The sequence below is a fragment of the Balaenoptera musculus genome, chromosome 9, assembly GCF_009873245.2.
Source record: "Balaenoptera musculus isolate JJ_BM4_2016_0621 chromosome 9, mBalMus1.pri.v3, whole genome shotgun sequence".
In the NCBI taxonomy this organism is placed as follows: Eukaryota; Metazoa; Chordata; class Mammalia; order Artiodactyla; family Balaenopteridae; genus Balaenoptera; species Balaenoptera musculus.
In genome coordinates, this window is record NC_045793.1 from 29,362,157 (window position 1) to 29,381,029 (window position 18,873).

At 38.6% G+C, this 18,873-nt stretch overlaps 1 protein-coding gene across 3 annotated transcripts in view; it reads left to right on the top strand.

Annotated features, from left to right (window-relative positions):
• The window catches only part of AASS (aminoadipate-semialdehyde synthase), a 68,667-nt gene that overhangs the window by 26,534 nt on the left and 23,260 nt on the right, over window positions 1-18,873 (top strand). For all 3 annotated transcript variants that reach the window (XM_036863023.1, XM_036863026.1, XM_036863024.1), the window contains exons 12-15: window positions 12,183-12,242; window positions 12,426-12,493; window positions 14,929-15,050; window positions 15,238-15,364. In XM_036863023.1, coding sequence (XP_036718918.1) covers window positions 12,183-12,242; window positions 12,426-12,493; window positions 14,929-15,050; window positions 15,238-15,364 — 377 coding nt within the window. The remainder of the gene's footprint in view (window positions 1-12,182; window positions 12,243-12,425; window positions 12,494-14,928; window positions 15,051-15,237; window positions 15,365-18,873) is intronic.

Sequence of the window (18,873 nt, forward strand, 5' to 3'; positions counted from 1 at the left end):
GCAGACTGGTAGCAACACCTCTGTGGCTTTAAATAGGACTTTGGAGTGATCTGATGAATGTTCTGGTCTCCTGTATCTAAGAAATCTGTTGTAAAATGAAATGCCAGCGCTTCCCTGAAGTACTTCCTGACACTCTTATCTTACATATTCTGCATAATTGTTTCATGGGAAATATGTAACTGCCTTCATGCTTCATTACAATTGCATTTGCCTCTCATTATGCATACTTTATTAAGAATGTTCATGACATGTGAGATAAGATTTACTTTATTTTTACTTTTTTTCTGCTTTCTAGGTCAATTCATATTTTGGGGCATTCTTAGTATACTGTGATTAATAGATTGGAAAAATCAGAAATACAGAAAATTTTGTTGGATTTTAGGCACTCATGCTTGGTTAAATGACAGCCTATGTTCTGGTCATGTATTATTATTATTATTATTATTTTTTTTTAACATCTTTATTGGAGTATAATTGCTTTACAATGGTTGTTAGTTTTTGCTGTATAACAAAGTGAATCAGGTATACATATACATATATCCCCATATCTCCTCCCTCTTGGGTCTCCCTTCCACCCTCCCTATCCCACCCCTCTAGGTGGTCACATAGCACCGAGCTGATCTCCCTGTGCTATGTGGCTGCTTCCCACTGGCTATCTGTTTTACACTTAGTAGTGTATATATATCCATGCCACTCTCTCACTTCGTCCCAGCTTACCTTTCCCCCTCCCCTTGTCCTCAACTCCATTATCTACATCTGCATCTTTATTCCCGTCCTGCCCCTAGGTTCTTCAGAAACATTTTTTTTTTTTTAAGATTCCACATATATGTGTTAGCATACGGTATTTGCTTTTCTCTTTCTGACTTACTTCACTCTGTATGACACACTCTATGTCCATCCACCTCACTACAAATAACTCAATTTCGTTTCCTTTTGTGGCTGAGTAATATTCCATTGTATATATGTGCCACATCTTCTTTATCCATTCATCTGTCGATGGACACTTAGGCTGCTTCCATGTCCTGGCTATTGTAAATAGAGCTGCAGTGAACATTGTGGTACATGACTCTTTTTGAATTATGGTTTTCTCAGGGTATATACCCAGTAGTGGGATTGCTGGATTGTATGGTAGTTCTATTTTTAGTTTTTTAGGGAACCTCCACATACTGTTCTCCATAGTGGCTGTATCAATTTACACTCCCACCAACAGTGCAAGAAGGAGGGTTGCCTTTTCTCCACACCCTCTCCAGCATTTATTGTTTGTAGATTTTTTGATGATGGCCATTCTGACTGGTGTGAGGTGATACCTCATTGTAGTTTTGATTTGCATTTCTCTAATGACTAGTGATGTTGAGCATCCTTTCATGTGTTTGTTGGCAATCTGTATATCTTCTTTGGAGAAATGTCTATTTAGGTCTTCTGCCCATTTTTGGATTGGGTTGTTTGTTTTTTTCATATTGAGCTGCATGAGCTGCTTGTAAATTCTGGAGATTAATCCTTTGTCAGTTGCTTTATTTGCAAATATTTTCTCCCATTCCGAGGGTTGTCTTTTCGCCTTGTTTATGGTTTCCGTTGCTGTGCAAAAGCTTTTAAGTTTCATTAGATCCCATTTGTTTATTTTTGTTTTATTTCTCTAGGAGGTGGGTCAAAAAGGATCTTGCAGTGATTTATGTCATTGAGTGTTCTACCTATGTTTTCCTCTAAGAGTTTTATAGTGTCTGGCCTTACATTTAGGTCTTTAATCCATTTTGAGTTTATTTTTGTGTGTGGTGTTAGGGAGTGTTCTAATTTCAGTCTTTTACATGTAGCTGTCCAGTTTTCCCAGCATCATTTATTGAAGAAGTTGTCTTTTCTCCATTGTATATTCTTGCCTACTTTATCAAAGATAAGGTGACCATATGTGCATGGGTTTATCTCTGGGCTTTCTATCCTGTTCCATTGATCTATATTTCTGTTTTTGTGCCAGTATCATACTGTCTTGATTACTGTAGCTTTGTAGTATAGTCTGAAGTCCAGGAGCCTGATTCCTCCAGCTCCATTTTTCTTTCTCAAGATTGCTTTGGCTATTCGGGGTCTTTTGTGTTTCCATATAAATTGTGATATTTTTTGTTCTAGTTCTGTGAAAAATGCCATTGGTAGTTTGATAGGGATTGCATTGAATCTGTAGATTGCTTTCGGTAGTAGAGCCATTTTCACAATGTTTGATTCTTCCAATCCAAGACCATGGTATATCTCTCCATCTGTTGGTATCATCTTTAATTTCTTTCATCAGTGTCTTATAGTTTTCTGCATACAGGTCTTTTGTCTCCTTACATAGGTTTATTCCTAGGTATTTTATTCTTTTTGTTGCAATGGTAAATGGGAGTGTTTCTTTAATTTCTCTTTCTGATTTTTCATCATTAGTGTATAGGAATGCAAGAGATTTCTGGGCATTAATTTTGTATCGTGCTACTTTACCAAATTCATTGATTAGCTCTAGTAGTTTTCTGGTGGCATCTTTAGGATTCTCTATGTATAGTATCATGTCATCTGCAAACACTGACAGTTTTACTTTTCTTTTCCAATTTGGATTCCTTTTATTTCTTTTTCTTCTCTGATTGCTGTGGCTAAGACTTCCAAAACTATGTTGAATAATAGTGGTGAGAGTGGACAACCTTGTCTTGTTCCTGATCTTAGTGGAAATGGTTTCAGTTTTTCACCATTGAGAACCATGTTGGCTGTGGGTTTGTCATATATAGCCTTTATTATGTTGAGGTAAGTTCCCTCTATGCCTACTTTCTGGAGAGTTTTTATCATAAATGGGTGCTGAATTTTGTCAAAAGCTTTTTCTGCATGTACTGATCATATGGTTTTTCTCCTTCAATTTGTTAATATGGTGTATCACATTGATTGATTTGCTTATATTGAAGAATCCTTCCATTTCTGGAATAAATCCCACTTGATCATGGTGTATGATCCTTTTAATGTGCTGGTGGATTCTGTTTGCTAGTATTTTGTTGAGGATTTTTGCATCTATGTTCATCAGTGATATTGGCCTGTAGTTTTCTTTCTTTGTGACATCTTTGGTTTTGGTATCAGGGTGATGGTGGCCTCGTAGAATGAGTCTGGGAGTGTCCCTCCCTCTGCTATATTTTGGAAGAGTTTGAGAAGGAGAGGTGTTAGCTCTTCTCAAACTGTTTGATAGAGTTCGCCTGTGAAGCCATCTGGTCCTGGGCTTTTGTTTGTTGGAAGATTTTTAATCACAGTCTTAATTTCAGTACTTGTGATTGGTCTGTTTATATTTTCTATTTCTTCCTGGTTCAGTCTTGGAAGGTTGTGCTTTTCTAAGAATTTGTCCATCTCTTCCAGGTTGTCCATTTTATTGGCATATAGTTGTTTGTAGTAATCTCTCATGATCTTTTGTATTTCTGCTGTGTCAGTTGTTACTTCTCCTTTTTCATTTCTAATTCTGTTGATTTGAGTCTTCTCCCTTGTTTTGTTGATGAGTCTGGCTAATGGTTTATCAATTTTGTTTATCTTCTCAAAGAACCAACTTTTAGTTTTATTGATCTTTGCTATCGTTTCCTTCATTTCTTTTTCATTTATTTCTAATCTGATCTTTATGAGTTTCCTTCTGCTAACTTTGGGGTTTTTTTGTTCTTCTTTTTCTAATTGCTTTAGGTATAAGGTTAGGTTGTTTATTTGAGATGTTTCTTGTTTCTTGAGGTAGGATTGTATTGCTATAAACTTCCCTCTTAGAACTGCTTTTGCTGCATCCCATAGGTTTTGGGTCATTGTGTTTTCATTGTCATTTGTTTCTAGGTATTTTTCCATTTCCTCTTTGATTTCTTCAGTGATCTCTTGGTTATTAAGTAGTGTGTTGTTTAAGCTCCATGTGTTTGTATTTCTTACAGGTTTTTTCCTGTAATTGATATCTAGTCTCATAGCGTTGTGGTCAGAAAACATACTTGATACGACTTCAATTTTCTTAAATTTACCAAGGCTTGGGGAGGGAGGGGTACGGAATGAGGGGTGAGCCTGTGGTGGCAGAGGCCAGCGTGACGTTGCAACAGCCTGAGGCATGCCGTGTGTTCTCCTGGGGAAGTTGTCCCTGGATCACGGGACCCTGGCAGTGGCGGGCTGCACAGGCTCCCGGGAGGGGCGGTGTGAGTAGTGACCTGTGCTTGCACACAGGCTTCTTGGTGGTTGCAGCGGCAGCCTTAGCCTTTCATGCCCGTCTCTGGTGTCCGCGCTGATAGCCATGGCTTGCATCCATCTCTGCAGCTCGTTTAGGCTGTGCTCTGAATCCCCTCTCCTTGTGCATCCCGAAACAATGGTCTTTTGCCTCTTAGGCAGTTCCAGACTTTTTCCCGGACTCCCTCCTGATTAGCTGTGGCGCACTAGCCCCCTTCAGGCTGTGTTCATGCCGCCAACCCCAGTCCTCTCCCTGGGATCTGACCTCCGAAGCCCGAGCCTCAGCTCCCAGCCTCCGCCTGCCCTGGCGGGTGAGCAGACAAGCCTCTCGGGCTGGTGAGTGCTGGTCGGCACGGATCCTCTGTGCGGGAATCTCTCCGCTTTGCCCTCTGCAGCCCTGTTGCTGCGCTCTCCTCCGTGGCTCTGAAGCTTCTCCCCTGCCCACCCCCTTGTCTCCACCAGTGAAGGGTCTTCCTAGTGTGTGGAAACTTTTCCTCCTTCACAGCTTCCTCCCCGAGGTGCAGGTCCCATCCCTATTCTTTTGTCTCTGTTTTTCCTTTTTTCTTTTGCCCTACCCAGGTACATGGGAAGTTTCTTGCCTTTTGGGAAGTCTGAGGTCTTCTGCCAGCATTCAGTAGGTGTTCTGTAGGAGTTGTTCCACATGTAGATGTATTTTTTATGTATTTGTGGTTGTGGGGAGGAAGGTGATCTCCACATCTTACTCCTCTTATCTTGAAGGTCCCCTGGTCATGTATTATTTACTGTGATCAGCGATTGACTGCTGAAATACTGTGTTATCTAAATTCTATTTTCTTTGTCAGAGAAAAGCTTTCTTATTTCATTATTTATCCTAAGCATTCATACCCATCCTGCTTTATTTCTACTGCTAATGGCTGTCTGCCTCAGGCAGTGGTTCCAAAGGTATGAAGAGTGGCTCTTGTCCTTTTCATCCATGGTTTCACTCAGGAGCTCTCGTACTAAAATGGGGCAATAGGTAGTGTGGTATGAATAAGTGCAACTTCCAGCCCATCTTCTTCTTTTCTTTCACAAACTATTCTATTTTGACCCTTTGTTTTTCCTCCTGGAATATGTCAGCAGGGAGATGTAACAGGCTTTAGAAAATGCTGGTGGCAGGCATTATCATGGTTGGAAACAATATTATATAGCACTTAGTATGTTCCAGACAGTGTTCAAATTACTTTATATATTTTAATTTTTAAATACTCGCGACCACCCTTTCAAGTAGGTACCATTATCAACCCATTGTACTGATTAGAAAACTGAGACACAAATAAGTTAAGGCTGAGAAAGCTTGCTGATGCAGTACTGGATCTGCAGTATGTCTGGAATTGGTGCTGAGGGATTAAAGTAGCCTGAGAAAGAGAGTATAAATGCCAGGTTTTACTGGAGACATCACTTGCTTTATGGCCTTGAGCCGGGCACTCACTTCCTTTCTGAGCCTCAGATGTTTCACCTGTAAAGTAAGGTGGTTTTAATATATAATCTTAATGGTCCCTCTAGTTCTAACATTCTGTGATTGTAAATGTTTAAGTGGTGAAAAGCATGTGTATATTAAAAAAGTAATAATAAATTTACCTAGATGTTTACTATTTTCAGTGATGTTCATTCATTTCCTCTGTATCAATCATTTCCCTGAAGAATCAATAACTTCCTTAGCCTTTTACTTGAATTTTTATTTCGGATATCTCTTTCAGTTCTAAAATTTCCATTTGGTACTTTTTTTTTCTCTTTCTCCTCCTGAGAATTTCTATCTTTTATTTATTATGAGTGTAACTCCTTTATCACATGGAGCACAGTTTTAAAAGCCACTTTACAGTCTACCTCATATTCCAAAATTCTGGGTAACTTGGGCTTGAAATATATTGATTGTCTTTTCCCTTGAGAATGGATCATGTCATAGCTTTCTCGTTTTCTTAAGCTGAATAATTTTGTAGAACATCCTGGATGAAGTGAAGAGTCATGCTGTGGAGATTCTGGATTGTTACATTTCTCTGAAAAGTGTTGATTTTGTTTGGTTTATTTGGCTTTTTTTAGCAGGAAATTAACTTGGCTAGACTTAAACTGAAAACTCTGTCTCACCTGAGACAGGTAGCTCAAGTAAAAGTTCAGCTCTTTCATCTTTATCTGGATTGCTTGTAATTTGACCTGCACATGCTCAGTCCTTCCAGACTTGGACCAGAGCTTACATGGAAGTTGGGCTTCTCTTTATCTGAATCTGTCCTTTCTGGCATTTTCCACTCACACTCCAGAGGCTGTGGTGCTGTGGGTTTCAGCCCTGTTTCCTCAGATCAGAAGGTCAGTGAGCTTGCTGCAGGTTTTTAGCTCCTCACACCACGTGGCCCCTCCTCAGGGCAATGCCAAAAGAACAGCAAGCTCAGCTATGGCACTGGTTATTTCTTCCGAGTTTTGACACTCTCCCCAAACCACCTGCTATTCTTCATTCTCTGAAGCCCTCACGTAGTTACTTTTGTTTGTATTTTGTCCAGAGTTTATAGTTGTTATGTGTAGGAGGGATGGTCTGTTAGAACTTAGTCCCTACCTAAAAGAGAACTCCCCAGTCATAATACATTAATTAAATCAGCTTGACTCCAGCAGAGCTTTGGAGTAGCTAGAAGAGCTACCGGTGAGCCTTTGGCTTTAATTCATCTTTTGAATCTTACAAGTATGCATTTCAGTGCAACTCTTACCTTATTAGGCCAAAATATGGAAAATGTTGCATGCTAGTTTGCCTTTGTGAATGGGTTTGACTGTTATTTCTTGAAATGTCTTTTTGTTTGGTTGCTCTAAAATCATTTACCATTCTAAGAAGCTGTTACTAGCCATTTTCAAGTCACAAATTATTATGTTTCAAAACTTCAGTTACAAGTTTCTTTCTTTTAATTAATTAATCTATTTATTTATTTTTGGCTGCACTGGGTCTTTTGTTGCTGCGCGCTGGCTTTCTCTAGTTGCGTTGAGGGGGGCTACTCTTCATTGCAGTGCGCGGGCTTCTCACTGCGGTGGCTTCTCTTGTTGTGGAACACGGGGTCTAGACGTGTGGGCTTCAGTAGTTGTGGCATGTGGGCTCAGTAGTTGTGGCTCACGGGCTCTAGAGTGCAGGTTCAGTAGTTGTGGCCCATGGGCTTAGTTACTCCACAGCATGTGGGATCTTCCCGGACCAGGGCTTGAACCCGTGTCCCCTGCATTGGCAGGCGGATTCTTAACCACTGTGCAACCAGGGAAGCCCTACAAGTTTATTTCTTTTGGACCTTAGAACACAGTTTTTCATTCCAATTTGTCCTTAATCAAAATTGCCATTCATTCAGTACAGTTGATCGCATACAGATGTTAGGAGAAAAGCAAGCCAATTCAATGAAATCCTTAGTAAAGTGTGTTTGAGGGTTAGCCCATGTAACTGATGAGGGATAAGTAAAATTTAAATAAAATTTTTCTTAAAGAAGAGAATATAATTTTTTTACATTATATAATAGTATAAAATATTAAAATATCACAGATAAGTGATATGTAAGTATACTGCATGGTAAATTATCACAAAGACACCCATGTGAACACTACATAGGTAAAAAAGAGAACAAGGTTAACATCCCAGAAACCCCCCTGTGCCTCTCCCAGCACCGTTCCCACTCTCCTTCTGAAAGGTACCTACTACCTTGACTAAAAGCTATGGATTAGTTTTGCCTTTTTGGGGAAAATTTTATTTTTTGAACATATTAATCATCAGAGTTTAAACTCACTTCTGATAATTACAATGAACTTTTGGGTCTGTTTATGTTCTTCGTTTTACTTTTTCTTGGTTTTCAGTCAATTCTTATCACTTAATATGCCTGTTTAGTTTTGATTGAATGTTAGATATTGTGTATATAAAATTTTAGAGATGATTTGAGGCTCTGGACGTTATGTATTTTTTTCAGAGAAGATTTCCTTTGTTTCTGGCAGGGGGATAAGCTAGGAAAAAAATCACCTCAATTCATGATTCAAAGGTGGGCTTCGGTCCTTTGGAAAACCGATGTTTTTCAATTTACCATTTATTTAGAATATAGTCTTTCAGGATCCCAAATGAAAATCTGGCCTTTATTTGGATCCCTTTCAACAGAACTTAAACTCCAGTTTTTGTCACCCTATTGTTTAAGGTCAGCCAAAAGCTCTTCTCAGTTTCTCTCTGCTTAACATCCCAGCCATTGCTTCCACATTGGTGACTACATCTAAGAAATGTGCTTAGATGTCTATTGACAAAGCCAACTTCCCTAAATTGTCACAGCTTCTTCCTTTTATATGTCACTAAGGTCTTCCAAACAGTGTGGTGGGATTGTCTTGGAGACATCTATCTCAGCCTATCTTTGAGCCCTGGACATTTTTGAAAACTGATGAGTGTCTCTATGTAGTTTTAATAATATGTGTATCTGCTTACCACTAAAAAATTAAGTATATTTTCTGTATTCTTTTCTGATAACGGTATGGGAGCTATACTTAAAGTACCTCGGAGATATTGTGGGTTTAGTTTTGGACCACTGCAATAAAGTGAATATCGCAATAAAGTGAGTCACACAAATTTTTTGATTTCCCAGTGCATATACAAGTTATGTTTAAACTATGCTGCAGTCTATTAAGTGTGCAATAGCATTAAGTCTAAAGAAAATGTACATACCTTAATTAAGAAATACAATATTGTATATCAACTCTACTTCAATTAAAAAAATACTTTATTGCTAAAATATGTTAACCATCATCTGAGCCTTCAGTGCGTCATTAGTTTTTGCAATAGTAACATTAAAGATCACTGATCACAGATCAGCTTAACAAAAATAATAATAATGAAAAATTTGGAAATATTGGGAGAGTTACCAAAATGTGACACAGAGACATGAAGTGAGCAAATGCTTTTGGAATAATGGTACTGATAGATTTGCCCGCCACAGGGTTGCCACAAACTTCAATTTGTAAAAAATAAAATTAAAAAAAAAAAATCAGTATCTGTAAACCACAGTAAACTGGACACAGTAGAACAAGGTATGCCTGTATATGCACTGTCCTATTTCCCACAGATTTTCCTTTTTGACTTGAGGTCCCTATGGACCCTGTAGCATTGCAGGGCACAGGATATCATTTTGAACCAATATGGAAGTTTTGTTTCAGTTGAATTCAATAGATATTTCTTGTCTGTTGGAACAAGGCACACATATAAGTGAAGAGAATTAAAACACAGTTTCTGACCTGTAGGAGCGTGAGGTCCAGGAAGGGGATAAGAGGAGTGTGCAGCTCTGCCGTAAGATGGAATGGGGCAGCCATCAGAGAGATGCTAATGATGTTGTGGAGGGAGACGATCTGCCCTGTTGGGAAAGCCAGGGAAGGTGACACTTGAGCTGGCTCTTGGTAGATGTATAGGATCTGTTCATTTGCGTAGGTGTGGGAGGCATCCTGTGTGATGGAGACGGGAGCAAAGGTGGGAGTAATTTAACGTAAGCTTTCTGTGCGTTGTCTGGTCTGGTGGACTTAAGGTAAATATGTTGGTTCCATGTTAAAAGGGTCTTAACACCAGGATAAATAGCTTGAAATTAATTTAGAAAAGACTGATGAGGGACTTCCCTGGTGGCGTAGTGGTTAGGAATCCGCCTGCCAGTGCAGGGGACACAAGTTCCAGCCCCCGTCCGGGAAGATCCCACATGCCACGGAGCAACTAATCCTGTGGGCCGCAACTACTGAGCCTGCGCTCTAGAGCCTGTGAGCCACAACTACTGAGCCCGCCTGCCACAACTACTGAAGCCGGCACACCTAGAGCCCGTGCTCCGCAACAAGAGAAGCCACCGCAATGAGAAACCCACGTAGCCCCCGCTCGCTGGGACTAGAGAAAGCCCGAGGGCAGCAACGAAGACCCAACACAGCCAAAAATAAATAAGTAAATAAAATAAATTTACTTAAAAAAAAAAAAAAAGAGTGATGAGCCTCAAAGGTGTTATATGTGAAAGTGACAAGACATACCACATGTTCCAGGAGGCTTGTGCTTGCAGTTTTGTAGTGGTTGAATTCTAGCAAGGGAGACAGTTAAATGCAGTAATCAAACAGCCTTTTGTTGTCTTTTATGTTTGCCTTTCTTTAGGTGGACTCAAGACAATTATTAGGGACTTCCCTGGTGGTCCAGTGGTTAAGTTCCGCACTTCCACTACAGGGGGCACAGGTTCTATCCCTGGTTGGGGAACTAAGATCCCGCATGCCATGTAGCATGGCCAAAAAAAAAAAAAAACAAAACGAAATGAGGATTGGCATCTCTGAGGACTGCAGTTCAGGACGATTATTAGTTTCCTTGGGAGAAAAAAATCCATTGAACTTTAAGTAATTATTGCATGTATCCACTAAGGTATTTATTGAATATTTACCATTTTATAATGTAGTAGGCATACAGCAAGATGCCAAATGCAGTTCCTACTTTCCAGGTCTGCTTGGGGGCAGCTTTTGGTAAAGGCTTTACAGAGGAGGCAATTCTTCAGCTGCCTCTTGGAGGCCAAAGAGGAGGAGTTCCAGGTAGAGGAATAGCATGTGAGGCATTGACATGGTGTGGCACAGAGGCAGGTGAGGGCGTGATGCAGATACGCAGCCCCACGCTGTTAGCAGGACTGAAGTGCTGGGTGTGAGGCCAATGGGAGGGTTGAGACAAGAGAGGCAGAGCCAGACTGTAGAGGAGCCTGAGACTAACTTGAAGGCAACGGAAAGCTACTGGATTATTTTAAATAGGCACAGGAGAAATAATCAGATTTGTGCTGTAGACTGGAGATAAATGGAGGAAAGAGAGGTGGGAAGTAGTTCCCATGGTCCCAGTAAGGCCTAAATAAAGCTGTGGAATTAGAGATAAAGAGCAAAGAGAGAGTGAAAAGATACACAAGAGTTCAGCGGTTTAACCATATACCGAGTAAGGTGCGAACTCATTTCATTGTCTACTTACTAATGGCTCCTGGCTTGTAGACAGGGTGGGTAGGTGGAGAAGTCAGCTTGAGAAGGAAATACTCCAAAGGTGCCTGGGAGAAACAAGCAGTGGGGAGACCCCAGGTGTGTCCATTTCATCAGTTTCCCAAAGAATGCCCTGGCTTTGCCATTATCCCATCAATAGAGAGCCTAGGTGTCTTATGTTTTAGATACATGGAAGTAGTTTTACATGTATTTTAATACAGTAAACAAATACTGTCCTGCCAGCATCTGGTAGGTACATTTTACACTTTCTTAGTTGGATGAGTGCTCTGGACCTTAACCTATGGATAAAGAAGGAATGATTGTCTCATTGGCCATCAGAAGCAATCATACTGACTTATATGACCTTTACCCTTTGGCAGTCTATTCAAGGACTCTATACCTTGGAAGAAAAGAGGAGGACTGGGATGCTGGGATATTAACATGAGAGATGTGGCTTTTGTTGTTGGCCATCTGACTCATTCTTGCCAGATAATGGGAAGAGTGTGAATGACTTTTTGAGTCTACTAGGTCAAGTCATTTTACTTGACACATTTGAAATGCTGATAGGCCTATACATAGAACTAATACTGACCTGAGGGAGACTCTCTGTTGTAGGGTTGGTGGCTCTTTTGTCTGGAAGACCCGTTCTCTACTTCTAATAAAACAGCCTGAACCTTTGGCAAGGGGTAGAGTTCCTCAGAGTGAGGACTATGGTTATAAAGCGTGTGATGATATTTACCAGCATGCTCAACAAGACATTTAGCTGGTGGGGAAGCATAAGTTTTTTGTGCTTCCAGTAAGCAAACATGATTAAATGTTGGTTTTAGAGTTGGAAGTTGTACTGAAATAACATGTTTTAGGGGGAGGCAGAATTCATTGCTTACAGAAAACTTCTTTTACCAATTATTTATACAATTCAGTGATTTTCCAAAAAAACTGTTTTCTAAACTAATTTTTTTTCCTTTGACTAATATTTTAATATGGATAAAATAGCAAGAAGCCTTCTTTGCAATATCATTTCTCTTTTTCCAATCTCATTTCCTTTTCAGATATTATCAGACGCGACACAGCCTCTTGAAAGTCAGAATTTTTCTCCTGTGGTGCGAGACGTAAGTTATGAAAAGAATTTCTTTTCATGAATGTCTTTTTCCACCACTGTCCTTGCTCCTTGCCCCTTTCCTTTTTCTCTCCCTGTCTTTCTCTGTTACTCTCTTTTCTCTATTAGTCATGAGCCCATGTTTGTGGGACTAAATGTGGTGACTAAAGAAATGTCTTGTATCGTATATATTCAGGCAGTGATTACATCCAACGGCACATTGTCTAATAAGTATAAATATATCCAGAAACTCCGGGAGAGCAGGTAAGCATCATTCACATCCTCTTGTTTAATACATTTATTCTTATCTTGGATCTCATGAGTACATTTTTTAATGCTTCTATGTGAGTTCGTGATGCTAGGATTATGCAGTATGTAATTTTAAAAAATGTCTGTAAATAATAGGAAATTCAAATGAAGTGACTGCCTGGAATCAGTGTGAATTATTTTCCCTTGAACAGTATTGTAGCATCATTCTGGCTTTCTGTTATCCATGTAGACTTGGGTGTAAGTAAGCAAAACTCCAAAAGCTCTGTCTTTGTTCTTTCTCCAGCATTTTGCATATTGTAATGTCTCAGCTATTCTCTCAAAGGAAAATGAGCTTGCTAACCCTTTCTGTGGTGCTTTCAGGCTGATTTTTAGTTGAGGATTTGGACTCTCTTTTGTTTAGGATAATACTTGGCAAAGTGGGCTTTTGGTTAGAAATTAAGAAAAGTAGTGAAGAAAGAAAATCGTGAGAGGTCAGTTTTCCCTGGGGATTCTTACTAGGAGGAAAGTGTCAGGAAGTAATGTGGCAAATCTACTGGAGAGAACAGTTCTCTTAGGAAGATACTTAGCTAAGGCCCTGGTTTCTATAATTGGTTTTACTACTCAAAGTTTGGAAACATGGACATTTCTTTGGAATGTTCTGGTCTCCAACTGATTGCACTTGATCCGTGTTTATATCTGCTCCACTGGTCTATTCACATTTAAAAAAATAACCCATGCACTGAATTCTCAGGAGAAGCCAGAGTGGGAAAATTAAAAACAAACAAACAAACTGCCTGATCTTCTTTCTCAGTTTTTCCACCTATAAGAAGTAAATAAGAGATATGACCAGATCAAGTACTACTGTTACGCCTTTTCCAAATGTGTTTGTTAGCTTACAGTAATTTTTTGTGTGTCAGTGAAATATTCTGGCATGATACAAGAGTGTATAATTTGTTTTTTAAAAAAGCAACTAGTTCTATAACTCCATAGGAGAGTGTCATATAGGGGAAACTGCATATATTTGTTTTTCATAGTTCTGTGTATCTTTGATTTTTCATCATCAGATGATCCGTTTCTTACATTACTAATCCCAATGATGTGTCTACCATGACCAGTCGCTCTTTACACACCATATTTCACGTAATGGCAGGTCTGCTGGCCCCAACTGCTAGGACTTCCTGCCCTCCTTCCCAGGTAGAACCTTGTGCCAAGAGATTGAAAATGAAGACTGCATTTTGGAAGGAAATTGGAGTTATCTTGAATCCCTGCCTTGTTCTTTTGTTCTCTTCATTCCTTAGCACAATGATTATTAACCTGGAGCGCTTTGGGGTTGCTGATGGCATGGATGGTATTAAAATCTAGGAGCGAGTTCTTAAAAATGTATTTTGAACAGTTTATTTTTTGGACATCAAAATAATGTGTTTCAATTACACAAAGTACAGAAAGTGCTGTTAGAGAGGATCTGTAATAGTGTTTCTTTCTGGGAGGTGAAATGGGATGGGGGTGGAAGTTAAAGGAGTCCTCCCTTCATCAGTAATATGAGTGCTGGGGGTGAAGAGGGGGCAGGAACATTCTATATTTAAATTTATTTTTATTCACTTATAATTAATGAAATGAAGTGAAGTTAAATAAAGGTTAAAGTTTGAGAGACATCCTGGCCTAAAAGATTCCAGCAACAGAGCTTTCTGCTTAAGTCCCTGTCACCAAGCCATTTCCATGGTTTTATAATGTTATCTGGCACTCTGATTCAAAAGACTTTTAATGAGGATCTTCCATCTTTAAGGCAAAACGCAGTGAGCAATAGTGGGTTTATAAAGACAGCTAAGACTCATTCACTGTCTTGGAGGTCAGAGTTTGCAGGAAAGACAAAGAATTAGCTGTCAGGAAGGCACAAATTCCAACAACAGAAAAATTCAAGAATTAAAGTTCTGCCTAGTGACTCATCTTATGTAGGTTTCTACATTTAACCCATGGCATTTGTGATTTCAAAATTATGGTTTTAACTGTTTTCAAGTGACCCTGAAGATAAGTCACAAGACAGTGTCTAATATGATAATAATCTCCTCCTCAGATCGTTGTCTTCTCGGATTGTTGTGAGGAGTAAATAAGGTTCTGATGTAAGGCCCCCAGCATGATTTTGAATCATGTCCCCCGGAAGGATAAAGTGACACCAAGTTACTCAGTTGTGGGTAGCCAGGCACTGGTCCAGCATCTGCACCTAACTAGTGGTATAGGGAACTCATACACCTCAAAAATCTGTTGTTCATCATACAAGATCTAAAATAATGAAAAATGTTGGTACTGGGAACTCCTGTTGAGGTTCTTACTATAAGAAGTGTGGGAAAAAAATATTGCTTCACAGTCTAAGTTTTAGTTTGGTTTGGGGACAGCAACATTTTCTTATTTGAAACGTTTTTTTGTTAAAGTTCCCCCCCCCCTTTTATTTATAGGGAACGTGTTCAGTCACTTTCAGTGGGCACCAAGAAAAAGGTCTTGGTTCTTGGATCTGGTTACGTATCTGAGCCGGTGTTGGAATACCTGTCGAGGGATGACAATATAGAAATAACAGTAGGTAAATAAGCCCCAATTTTTAAAGACGAGGAAGTAAAATTGATTTCAAAACATGGCTACTCTGTGAATTTTAGATGACTATCTTGTTTCTAAACTTTGAAAAATTATTTTTGGAGATGTTAAAATGCGTTTTACTCTCTGACTAGTGAAAGGAAATCTAAAGATTGGACTTTTTAATTCTTGAATAGGTTCTGACATGAAGAATCAAATCGAACAGTTAGGCAAGAAATATAATATTAATCCTGTTAGCCTGTACGTTGGTAAACAAGAAGTGAAGTTGAGCTCCTTGGTGGCGACGCAGGATCTTGTCATCAGGTTAGTAAATAGTAAGAAATGATTGCCATACATTTTGTTGTTGTTGCTGTTACTTCTCTTTCCTTATTTTTTCTCCTCTCCACTCTTCTCTTCTCCCTTCCTCTCCCCTGTCCTCCCTTCCCCCTTCTCTCCTCTTCTCTTCTCTCAGTAAACTTTTAAACTCACGTGTGCATCCAGGAAAGTGCACAAATCGTAAGTTTGTAGTTCAAAGAATTTTCACAAAGTGAACACATGGTGTAACCATCATCCACATAAGAAACAGAATATAATAGTATCCAAGAAGTGCTACTTGTGCCCCTTTTTATTACCAGCCCCATCCTTCAAGGGTAAGCACTGTCCTGGCTTCTAACACAGAGATTAGTTTCTGCTAGTTTTCAATTTGTACAGTCGGAATCTTTCAGTATGTCCTCATTTGTGGCTGCCTTCTTTCTTCAGCATTGTGATTGTGAGAGTCATTTGTGTTGTTGTCTGTAATTGTAGTTTATTCTCTTTACTGTGTAATATTCCATTATGCGAATATACTATTATTATCCATTTAACTGCTGATGAATGTTTAGGTTGTTTCCAAAATTTGGCTATTATGAATAGTGCTGCCATGAACAATTTAGTATTTGTCTTTTGGTTACCATATACACACATTTCTGTTGGGTATTTACCTAGAAGTGGAATTGCTGGGTCATGAGGCACTAATGACTTATATTTGGTGGCTATTTTTTCCTTTAGACTTATAAAGCTTAAATGAAAGTGAGTAGATTCTCTAGCCCTACGACCATTTTTAGCCTTAGCAGAGGAACATATCTTGAAATATATCATTCATTACTATCTAATACAAATGCAGATCTAACTTCTAGATACAGGGCTACAAAATGAAGGCTAGATACTTCATTTTGAAAATACCAAAGTGATAAGAATAAGCCATTTATTCTTAGAATATAATTTTTCCAAGATGGAAGGAAGAAAGTTAACCTGCTTTCATAATTAGATGACTTTCATAGTTAGATCAGATTCAAATGATATCTCTGGAGGAAGTTCTGTGATTTCCTCCTTAAAAAAGGGGGGGGGGGCTTCCCTGGTGGTGCAGTGGTTAAGAATCTGCCTGCTAATGCAGGGGACACGGGTTCGAGCCTTGGTCTGGGAAGATCCCACATGCCGCGGAGCAACTAGGCCCGTGAGTCACAACTACTGAGCCTGCGCGTCTGGAGCCTGTGCTCCGCAACAAGAGAGGCCACGATAGTGAGAGGCCCGCGCACCGTGATGAAGAGTGGCCCCCGCTTGCCGCAACTAGAGAAAGCCCTAGCACAGAAACAAAGACCCAACATAGCAATCAATCAATCAATCAATCAATAAATCTTAAAAAAAAAAAAAAGAGGGGGGTTGGAAAACAGACACAAAGAAAGGTAATTCTAAGTGGGAACTTTTGCATTATCTCTTAATATAGACTCACTTTGGGCACTTAAAAACATTATTCAATTTATAAAAATTTAATGTGCATTAATTATTTTTCAGCAAAAATTTATCAATAACCAATAGATCTTGTCTGTCAGGTTATAATTATGAAAGTAAGTCCTTATTCAAAACTGAAAATTCTAGCTTACTGAATAAAACAAAGAGAATTTGTTTTGCCACACATAGGTACCTAAACATAACATTGTTTTTTGATTAAAAAAAGAAAAGAACATAACAAAACACATTTTGAACAAAATCAGAAGCAAAATATGACAAGATAATGGACATGATAATAATCTATTAACAGGTGTAAAATTTAGAATTCCGTGACTTGGTGACCTTCAATAAGATTTAGCATGAGCAAAATCTGTTTTATATTTCACTTTTCTCAGTTGGTTGAGTTTCTGTGGTGAATAGTGGAAATGCTGTTAAACATTCCTATAGTGTTTCTTAAATAGCTTTTCATTTTTTAAGTTGGAGAAAGAATGTTTTGATGTAAACACAGTGTTAGGGACTATCAAAGTAAAATGAGTGAAGAATATGTTTCACAAAAATTTTATAATATGTCAAATTCTCATGGTTTTAATTTGCAGTTCTGGTTTTTAATGATTTAATGCAAAGTAGGAATTGAGTTTGATAAATTACTTAGAAAATTAGATGTGTATTTTGTGTATGTTTTCACAAGTGGCATTTCCAACTATTTGGATTAATTACATCCTCTTGAGTAGTTGCTATATTACATACACAATGAATTATGAACTCTAATCCCTTTGTCTAAAATAGGCACCATCAATCAAAATTCTATTATTCTAGTTCTCAGCATATTATTAGGTTAGTGCTGATAATGCCCAAATTTAAAAATATTATTAGATCTGGATAAAATTTTTATCAGGCAGGTTTTCAAAGTGGAGAATGTGACAAAAAATCCCCACTAACCTTTAAGATGATGCCACTGAACATTTTCTATTAATACTTTTCCAACTAAGAGTTTTGCAAGTATTTCGTTTATTGGCTTTTAAAGGGCTACCATATTTAGTAATAATTATTTTTGATTAAAAAAGCCAAAAAACGGAGATCAAGGGCTTTCATATTGTTACTGGCAAAATATGTACCCAATTTTATTCTGCATGATAATAAATCTAAGTAACAATACTCTGTTCTATTAACCTGAGGAGGAATAAGTGCCTGAGAGGTGGTTTTATTGTTTAGTTTTATGTGAAATAGAGAAAATATGAAATAAACAGGAGGAATTTAACAAGTACAGTGATATACTGTAATAATGTTTATAAGTTTGTATTTATATTTTCATTGGTACTGTGTAGATTGCTTTGTCAAATAGGCAGTAAGCTAGTAGAACTTAAATATTACTATGTGATTGACAGGATGCTTTTTATTTCTTGGATAGAATCTGAATATACTCATTTATATGTAAATTTATGGAAATTCATTTTTTTGTGATTGTGTAGTCCCAGCACCAAAGTAAAACACCAGAGCCAGATTCTTAGAAGACCCAAAGTTGAGTTTTGAGTACAGTTTCAGTTTTTGCTCACCATATAGACATTTAGCTGTTTCGATAGCTTTTACACCTAACAATACCATTGAAACTTATTTCTTCCCCTGGCCTTTCCTAGACTCTACTCTTTAATGTAACATATGGGTCACTTTGACTTAGTTTAACGATAGCCATTTGGGAGATGTCGAGGTAAAAAGAATAGCAACCTTACCTTTTACTAGGGGACCCAAGACAGAAAATCATAGACATATAAGGATGAGTAGAATAAAGTCCATTAGATGTTACAAAGGGATAGCTGAGTGCATACAGAGGAAGATCTGGATTTGGGGGAATCTGGGAAAGCTTCTTGGAGGAGTTACCTTTTCAGACATTTCTTTAAGGAAGGTATGATCTGGATGGGGGTGGGTGGGTGAGGGACTATTTCAAGTGGAAGACACGGTGAGAGTAAAGGTTCACAAATGGAAGAGTAAAGACTGTGAGTGGAGAATTACAATAGCTTCTGTGGTCCCCATATATGGTTTACGAAGGAGATGCAAGGAGGAAAAATAGA